The sequence below is a fragment of the Coregonus lavaretus genome (genome assembly GCF_964263955.1).
Source record: "Coregonus lavaretus genome assembly, chromosome: 32".
In the NCBI taxonomy this organism is placed as follows: domain Eukaryota; kingdom Metazoa; phylum Chordata; class Actinopteri; order Salmoniformes; family Salmonidae; genus Coregonus; species Coregonus lavaretus.
In genome coordinates, this window is record NC_140019.1 from 22,369,534 (window position 1) to 22,379,327 (window position 9,794).

A 9,794-nucleotide genomic window follows, 5' to 3' on the forward strand; every position below is an offset into this window, starting at 1 on the left:
GCTTGGAAAGTTTTTTGGGCATGGTCACATACAGCTGATTTGTTGTGCATTGAAGTCCACAAGCGAATGGAAGAGAAGGAATACAGCGTGGCTGTTATGAGAGTGAACTCTGTTTACGCGTGATCAGGGGAGTATTCATTCCGCCGATTCTAATGAAAATGGAACAAAACGGGGATAAACATACCTGAATTTGTCCAATAGAAACTATTGTCTGCAACTGTTGGACTAATAATTACATTATTGTTTGTGTTGTTGGCTAGCTCCTCTGAACAACACTCTCCTGACGAGAGAGCACATTTTCTATGCCAGGCGAAATCACGCCTCATTAGCTATGGATGTATCCAAATAAATGTCACTAGAAAACAGCTAAAGCAAATGCAGCTACTGTTGTTATTCTGGCTGCACTGTTTGATGTGACTGCAAGTTAGCCATAGTTGGCTAGCTAGCAAGCAAGGGATAAGAACGTTGCCAGCCAGTATGGCAATGGAACATTTAGAATGCACATCAAATTTGTCTCTCGACCTGTGTGCACATACGTTGTAAACTTTCATTCATAGGCTAGGTTGTAGCAACTTAATGATGGGTATAGGTAAAATTGGAGTATCATGTAGTAGCCTAAACATATCGCTGTTACATTGAACTGGATGAATGGAATATGAATGAGAGTCATCCAATATGCTGTAATAGAAATAAGGCCATGCTCCTGAAAAAATAATCGTCCTCCCTCATCTTAAATGACACTGACCACCACTGTATTATGGGTATGCTTGTAATCGTTAAGGACTGGGGAGTTTTTCAGGATAAAAAAATTAATGGAATGGAGCTAAGCATAGGCAAAATCCTGAAGGAAAACTTGGTTCAGTCTGCTTTCCACCAGACACTGTGAGATGAATTCACCTTTCAGCAGGACAATAGCCTAAAACACAAGGCCTAATCTACACTGGAATTGCTTACCAAGAAGACAGTGAATGTTCCTGAGTGGCCGAGTTACAGTTTTGACTTAAATCTGCTTGAAAATCGATGGCAAGACGTGAAAATGGTTATCTAGCAATGATCAACAACCAATTTGACAGAACTTGAAGAATTTTGAACAAAATAATAGGCAAATGTTGCACAATCCAGGTGTGGAAAGCTCTTAGAGACTTAACCAGAAAGACTCACAGCTGTAATCGCTGCCAAAGATGTTTCTAACATGTATTGACTCAGGTGGTCTAATACTTATCTAATCAAGATATATTAGTGTTTTATTTTTCATATTTTTATTTTTTTTACAAACGTTAGAATTTTTCTTCCACTTTGACATTACAGAGCATTTTGTGTAGATTGTTGACAGAAAATTTAAATTCAATAAATTTTAATCCCACTTTGTAACACATCAAAATGTGGAAAAAGTCAAGGGGTGTGAATACTTTCTGAAGGCACTGTGTATACTTGTGAGTAAAGTAATCCAAAACACAAAACACAGGTCCATGCTGAGATTCACTGAAAACCAAATACTTGTCCTCCCGCTTTGTATCACATACTGTTTTGGCCAGCTTCTGTGCAACCTTTGGATGTGCACTTTCCCCTATCCTGATAGGGGCCCTGAAACCATCCCTAACTAGGCATGTGTAGATCACAAAGGACATGCTATAGATGTAGGATCTTAATTTGATCACCTGCAATGCAGGACATTTAAAACATGTAGTGTATCTGAGGTTTAAAAAGGCTTCTGAAGTTTATAATTTCCACTTTGAAATTTCAGACTTGATTTTCCATTATGAAAAATGTATAAATCCCTACAAAAATATCCATTAATTGTAATCCACATAATAATTCACATTTCCTGTTGCTGCAGGATAATTTTTCTGCTGTAGGAAACTGGCTCAAATTAAGATTCTACATGTGTAGTTGTAAGTAATGTGGCAGAAATGCCACCTAGCCTATTTGAGCTCAACGTAGAGATAACTCCCATGTTGCTTATATCTGTCCATTTATTAAAGATCATGAACTGCCTAGAGGCTAGAGACTAGGGGCTAGAGGCTAGGGGCTAGAGGTTAGGGACTAGAGGCTAGGGACTAGAGGCTAGGGGCTAGAGACTAGGGGCTAGGGGCTAGAGGCTAGGGACTAGAGACTAGGGACTAGAGGCTAGGGGCTAGAGGCTAGGGGCTAGAGGTTAGGGACTAGAGGTTAGGGGCTAGAGGCTAGGGGCTAGAGTTTAGGGGCTAGGGGCTAGAGGCTAGGGGCTAGAGGCTAGGGGCTAGAGGTTAGGGACTAGAGGCTAGGGGCTAGAGGTTAGGGACTAGAGACTAGGGACTAGAGGCTAGGGGCTAGAGGCTAGGGGCTAGAGGTTAGGGACTAGAGGTTAGGGGCTAGAGGCTAGGGGCTAGAGGTTAGGCGCTAGGGGCTAGAGGCTAGGGGCTATAGGCTAGGGGCTAGAGGTTAGGGACTAGAGGCTAGGGGCTAGAGGTTAGGGACTAGAGGCTAGAGGCTAGGGGCTAGAGGCTAGGGGCTAGAGGTTAGGGACTAGATGTTAGGGGCTAGAGGCTAGGGGCTAGAGGCTAGAGACTAGGGGCTAGAGGCTAGGGGCTATTGGCTAGGGGCTAGAGGTTAGGGACTAGAGGCTAGGGGCTAGAGGCTAGGGGCTAGAGACTAGGGGCTAGAGGCTAGGGGCTAGAGGCTAGGGGCTAGAGGTTAGGGACTAGAGGCTAGGGGCTAGAGGCTAGGGGCTAGAGGCTAGGGGCTAGAGACTAGGGGCTAGAGGCTAGGGGCTAGGGATTGTTTTTGGACAGAGTCTCCCTCTTTCATCCTATTAATTGATTTCTCTCCTCTTATGTTTAGTTACTTTAAGAAGTTCCAGTACTGCGGGTACGCCCCTCATGTGCGCAGCTGCAAGCCCAACACGGACGGTATCTCCTCCTTCGAGGACCTCCTGGCCAACATCGTCCTGAGGGTCTTCGTCTGGGTGGTGTCAGCCACCACGTGCTTCGGCAACATCTTCGTCATCTGCATGCGCTCCTACATCCGATCGGAAAACAAGCTCCATGCCATGTGTATAATCTCCTTGTGTTGTAAGAAACAGCTTTCAGATCAATCAACTCAGGCCCCCATTCAATTGATTTCAGATAAAGGAAAACCGCACTGCAGCTTCATTCAGAATGTTTACTCTGTATCATAAGGGAAGGTGAGGTTTCAGCTTCATTCAGAATGTTTACTCTGTATCGTAAGGGAAGGTTTGAGCTTCATTCAAAATGTTTACTTTGTATCGTAAGAGAAGGTTTGAGCTTCATTCAGAATGTTTACTCTGTATCATAAGGGAAGGTGGGGTTTCAGCTTCATTCAGAATGTTTACTCTGTATCATAAGGGAAGGTGAGGTTTCGCTCCAATTTCCAATGACAATGTCCAAGAGAGGGACAACTTCCGGGGTGTGTCGATTTAAACGTGGTGAACATCACAGATTCTTAGTGAACCCTCAGAGCAGGTTTCCTTGATCCGCAATCGATTGAATTGGGGTCTTTAGCTTTAATATGCAGGTTTATATATTTATTGAACTGTCGACAATCGCAGTGACCACCACTGAACCATTAGTACATAGTATGTTAATGTTGTACTCCCCTAGGAGTCAGAGGGAGTCTACATTACATGGCTACATTACATGTCTTTATGCCTTTGCTACAAGCCAGGCCCACATTTTTGCTCAATTAAACTAGCTTTGTCACAGATACGGTGATGCAGGGAATGAGAGACATATTAATGGCTTAGTCCCTTGGAAGTCTGTGGGATAGCTATATTACCTGACTTTTCCCTGTCTCTGTGCCCTGCACTGTAAGACACACATTTCTGTTCAATTTAACTAAGCTTTGATACAGTATGCAAGGCTTGAGATAGACAGTATATGTTTAGGACCTATCCCTGTGAAGATCAGAATGGATTTGGCAGTCCCCCCACCATGCTTCACACTGTAATGTGTCAGATGAAAAATGCTTTTTGATATGCACATTTGGTACCTTTCCATATCAAAAGAAGTGCAATGACATGGTCTAGCGCTATACTATACAATGAGTCACTGAATTTTGTAATAGACAGAGCCTATTGTAATTTACTGAGGGGAAATGTGAGCGGTAAATATGTTGTCTGTTTTGGCATCACCGTGACCAAAGTCCAACACCAGCCAGATAAATTCATCTTGGAGCAAAATGTCTGATGTATTTAATTTACGTCTGAAATTTCAGTTTGATTTAAATTTCAGTTTGATTTTCTTCAACAAATATTTCATCTCTATGTTAATGAATGGCTTACTGAAAAAGGGGACATCTCAGCAGAGTCAAATAGACTTCAAAGTTTGGCTAAAGCTTACTTGCAAATATATGGAGGCGTAAGATAAAGTTTATATTACCAGAAAAGTTTGTCATTGCTGATAATAACATATCAGTTTGTACATGACACTGCTATTAACCCTGAACAGATTCACTCTGAAATCAATTTGTCCATCAAATTCATGTCTTGAAGTTGAGATGTGCCTATATTCCACTTGTAGATGCTCTGAAGGCATACTGTAGCTCAGCTGGTAGAGCACGGCGCTTGTAACGCCAAGGTAGTGGGTTCGATCCCCGGGACCACCCATACACAAAAATGTATGCACGCATGACTGTAAGTCGCTTTGGATAAAAGCGTCTGCTAAATGGCTTATTATTATTATTACTACTGTGATTAAAAACTTGGCCCATTAAATTACAGAAGTTTGCATTGATCTAACTCTACAGTGACTCTTTTCTGCACTTTATGACTCCCAAATGACAGTAGAATTGATTGACTATGGAGTGAGATGTCCCTTTAACCAAGGAGATAGATTGAATAGTAGTGCACGCTAACCAAACTACGATGTTTGAGATCTGTTTCACTGTAAAAAGTCCAGCAGATAGTATCAATCTGTACACCGAGTTCAATTGGATCATAGTAATTACTGTTGCAACCTACTTCCACCACCCAGGTGCCGATGGCCTGATGGGCGTCTACCTCTTCATGATCGGCGCCTACGACCTCAAGTTCCGCGGCGAGTACAACCGCCACGCCCAGGCCTGGATGGACAGCGAGCAGTGTCAGGTGATCGGCTCCCTCGCCATGCTCTCCACTGAGGTCTCCGTCCTGCTGCTCACCTACCTTACCCTGGAGAAGTACATCTGTATCGTCTACCCCTTCCGGTATCTAACCCCTGGCCGCCGGCGCACCGTCTCCATCCTCCTCAGCATCTGGTTCATTGGCTTCGTCATCGCCTTCCTCCCACTGGTCTTCAAAGGATTGTTCCGGAACTTCTATGGTACCAACGGCGTGTGTTTTCCGTTACACTCGGAGCAGCCCGAGACGACGGGGACGCAGGTGTACTCCATCGTCATTTTCCTAGGTGGGTGTCTTATCTAACTTAATGTCACTGTCAAGGTCAAATTTTAAATGTCATTCTGAAATGAGTATTGTCTATTTCGAATTTCAGTCTGAAATGACAATTGTTCCAATGTCACTCTGACATGAGCATTGTTCCAATGTCACTCTGACATGGCCTATTTCTATATATTTCCAAGTGATGCTTATTAGATGTAGCTTCCATTTTAAAGCCCTAATCATGAGGCTCACTTGTTTGGCCAGAGCTTAAAGAGGCATGCCTGTAGCCAGAGGGTTGCTGCCTGGTTCAAATCCCAAGTCTGGTAAATGAACTGGCATCAAGAAGGTTGCTGTTGTCAGAATTCCAAATACCATGTTTACTTCCATTGTTCCCTTGAGCGAATTGCTCCAGGGTTGCTACACTGTGGGCGGTACTGTTCCGCTTTCAGCTTCTCAATGAGGGGTACATACACTCAGGTGGTTGAGAACAGAAGAGACATTACCATAATTGCTTAATGTTTCTATATAAGTGCTTTTCTATAATGTATCTCGTTGTCCGTTACAAAGGCAGTACCACATTGGGCCCCTAAAACAAATGCATTGATTCTGGCTCATGAAAGTTGCCACATTGGCCTTTGTCCCATGTGTGTCAAACTGTGATAATTGTTTGAATTGTTCTGAAAGTTAAAGTATTTTAAAAAAAATTACTTTGTATGAGTACAAGGAGTTCAGAGGAGCTCACAATTAATGTAATTTCCTCAACAGGCCTGAACCTGGTTGCGTTCCTCATCATCGTATTGTCCTACGGGAGTATGTTCTACAACATCCAGAGGACAGGGACACAGACGACTAAATATAGTAACCATATCAAAAAGGAGGTGACCATAGCCAAGAGGTTCTTTTCCATCGTCATCACAGACTCTCTTTGCTGGATACCCATCTTTGTCCTCAAGATTCTATCACTGTTGCAGGTGGAGATTCCAGGTAGGAGTTTCAGTACTGTCATAATCTCTGACTACTTTTATAATTTCAAACATTTCATTTGGAAACCCTAACATTGCATCAAACAGACAAGGTCAATTTGTAGGCTATAAAACGTACAATATGTAGGCTACTATGCAGTGCCATCTTACATCAAATATAAGTATTTCAATCAGTCTCTTTTACAGATATTAAACTTGCATGAAAGTGAGCAACTCTCCATTTGGGCTGATCTGTGACCCGCTAGCACCTCCCCAGGTCAGAGGGGAATAAGGCAACCTCAGAGTTACACACAAGGATACTTTATTGACACACACAGGAATGAAATGGACATAGAAAGGTAGTGGTTCTGTAACAGGAGAAACAGAGGCAATGAATATACACATACCAAATTAACACACCAGGGCAAGAATGCACAGATACCAAATCTTATAGAATAAAGCAGTAATAAATGACAAAGGACTGTATAGAAATATAAGCTGATATGCTGCTTAACAACTAGCAGTAATATACACAAATACACAACTAACTTTAAACACGCACGCCATCCCACATGTCCAGAGATATGCCACATGTCCAGAGATATGCCACATGTCCAGAGATATGAATGAGTCCAGTTGTTGTTGTGCAGGACAGAGATGAGCTTGCTGCCTTCTCTGTGACGTCTTGAAGGAGACTGACAAGTGTGTGACTGGAGAGTCAGAAAGAGGGGCAGATGTCTGGCCCCCTAGCAACCACCCTACCGACTGCCCTGTCAACCAATCAGTGGCCAGGGCCCTAGGTGTGAAAGGACAGTTTATGACATTATAACCCATAGCCTAGTCTGCTAGGTTCCAGTGGGGGAGGGGTGCCTACTTCAAAGGTTAGAAAGTTTGTATTTGTGTCTCTGAGAGGACTGTGAGATGGTGTGCTAAGAGTCTCCAGCAGGGAATTTGTAACATTGTATCATTCAGATTAGTTCCATAATGAATCCTATTTTCCGGTTGTAAATTGAATAGCAAACTTCCAGACTGATAGGTACTCTAAATGTAAATGTGTGGTTGTACTCGTAGCATGTTTACAAATGGACCAGCATCACAGAACATCCTCCATCCATCATTGTCTCTTCTCTTTCACCCCGCCAACCCACCACACCTCACCCTACTCCCCATGCATGTACTGTATACAGGAATAGAACTTAAGGGTTTTGAGTACATTTACATTTACATTTTAGTCATTTAGCAGACGCTCTTATCCAGAGCGACTTACAGGAGCAATTAGGGTTAAGTGCCTTGCTCAAGGGCACATTTACGTCATTTAGCAGACGCTCTTATCCAGAGCCAGCCTGGCTTGTAGAACATGATTTCAACTAGCATGGGTAACTTTCAGGTAAAAAATGTGTGCCTTGTGAAATTTGCCCAGACTGGCTAGTTTAGTTTGGCACATTTTCTACCATCCGTGACTGAATGTAGACCCTATGTGTATGTCTACTGAGGAAAATGGGATTGCAGAATACGCATTTCCATTGCTCATGTATTAAATGGATAATAATGTAATCTTCTTCTTCCCGAATAGGAACCATCAGCTCCTGGGTGGTGATCTTCATCCTGCCCATCAACAGTGCCCTCAACCCCATCCTGTACACCCTGACCACACGGCCATTCAAAGAGACCATCCTCCAGGTGTGGGCCAACTACAGGCAGAGGAGACCACTAATGAGCAGCCACCCAGCCCACCACCCCTCATTAACGTTGCAGGAGATGTGGCCGCTCCAAGAGAACAGCCAGACCCTGACTTCGCCCGGCGACTACCTGACGCATCCCTTGGAGATGTCCTGCACAATATCAGGCACGTCAGGCACGTCTCAGCTACTGCCTGTGGAAAGTACAAATGCCGAATAATGCCCTTCAGGTTCAAACATTTGTTTTATGCCGACGTTTCATGTGCAATAGTATGTTTACAGCATGTTGATTGTTGTAGAGTTGATTAACTTTTTCCACTGTGATTTATACAGACATCAAAGGAGCTCATTTGTACACGTTGGACAATGTGCCGTTCTACTTTGCTGAGGATTAGACCTTGGCTTTGTTCTTGCTTTCAGTTTGATATGATCATTGACACACTTCTATGATTTATGGTTATAAGAAAAAACATCAATCATCATTCCCATAAGCATCCATTTATGTGAAGTCCATCGTATAGAAGAAATCAATCACTGCCATTCTCTGTTCTGGACTGGGATGTTTCGTTATGTATGTTTTAATGGTTTTAATTTTGTCCCTGAAATAATTATGACATTATCTCTGAGAGGAGTAGTGAACTGCTGACAGATTCATTTTGTTTATTTAGTGTACAGGCAGGCTATGCAGACTGCAGAGGTGACTTGTTTGTGGCATTTGCTATTGCAACACAAAGATACAGTATGTCATGTTCCAAGGGCGGTCGATCTTGGGTTTGTGACCATCTTTGATGGCCCACTATCATCCAGAAGGCGAGGTCAGTACATGTGCATCAAAGCTGGGACCGAGAGACTGAAAAACAGCTTCTATCTCAAGGCCATCAGACTGTTAAATAGCCATCACTAGATGGCTACCACCCGGTTACTCAACCCTGCACCTTAGAGACTGCTGCCCTATATACATAGACATGGAATCACTGGTCACTTTAATAATGGAACACTAGTCACTTTAATAATGTTTACATACTGTTTTATTCATTTCATATGGGGTGGCAGGTAGCTTAGTGGTTGAGAGCGTTGTGCCATTAACCAAAAGGTCGCTGGTTCTAATCCCCGAGCCGACTAGGTGAAAAATCTGTCTGTGCCCTTGAGCAAGGCACTTAACCCTAATTGCTCCTGTAAATCGCTCTGGATAAGAGCGTCTGCTAAATGACTAAAATGTAAAATGTATATGTATTCTAGTCAATGCTACTCCGACATTGCTTGTCCTAATATTTCTTCATTCCATTATTTTACTTTTAGATTTGTGTGTATTGTTGTGAATTGTTAGAAACTACTCCACTGTTGGAGCTAGGAACATAAGCATTTCGCTACACCCGCAATAACATCTGCTAAATATGTGTACGTGACCAATAAAATTTGATTTGATTTTGATTTGACTTTTCTCAAAGGCATGACAGGATGTTTGTTCAAAGGTCTCAATTTACAGTTGCTGATAGCAGTGGTAATGTGTCATTTCTTCTTTGGAAGGAAGTCATCATAACATTATTTGCACTCTGTCACTCCCACACATTACAATATGTGTGTTATCATTTGTTATGATGAACCCATATGTGCTCAGACTTCAATAATGGATAGACGAGGAGACCTGCAAAAGTGATGTAATCTGTTGTTTGGATATGAGCGCTTGGCTTTGTAACCTACAGTATGTCACTACTACTGAATGTGTTTTTAGTGGAGAGTTATCTGTCTCATGCATTTGACCCTGGTGGTGGTTTCAAGACACTATTGTTTACATAA

General features: G+C 42.7%; 1 protein-coding gene across 1 annotated transcript in view; it reads left to right on the forward strand.

Annotated features, from left to right (window-relative positions):
- Positions 1-8,217, forward strand: part of LOC311107223 (relaxin receptor 1-like) — a gene marked incomplete at both ends in the record, with an annotated part of 92,171 nt that extends 83,954 nt beyond the window's left edge. The window contains 4 exons of the mRNA XM_084149714.1: positions 2,821-3,050; positions 4,971-5,381; positions 6,122-6,340; positions 7,892-8,217. Coding sequence (XP_084005840.1) covers positions 2,821-3,050; positions 4,971-5,381; positions 6,122-6,340; positions 7,892-8,217 — 1,186 coding nt within the window. The remainder of the gene's footprint in view (positions 1-2,820; positions 3,051-4,970; positions 5,382-6,121; positions 6,341-7,891) is intronic.
- Positions 8,218-9,794: the final 1,577 nt, after the last annotated feature.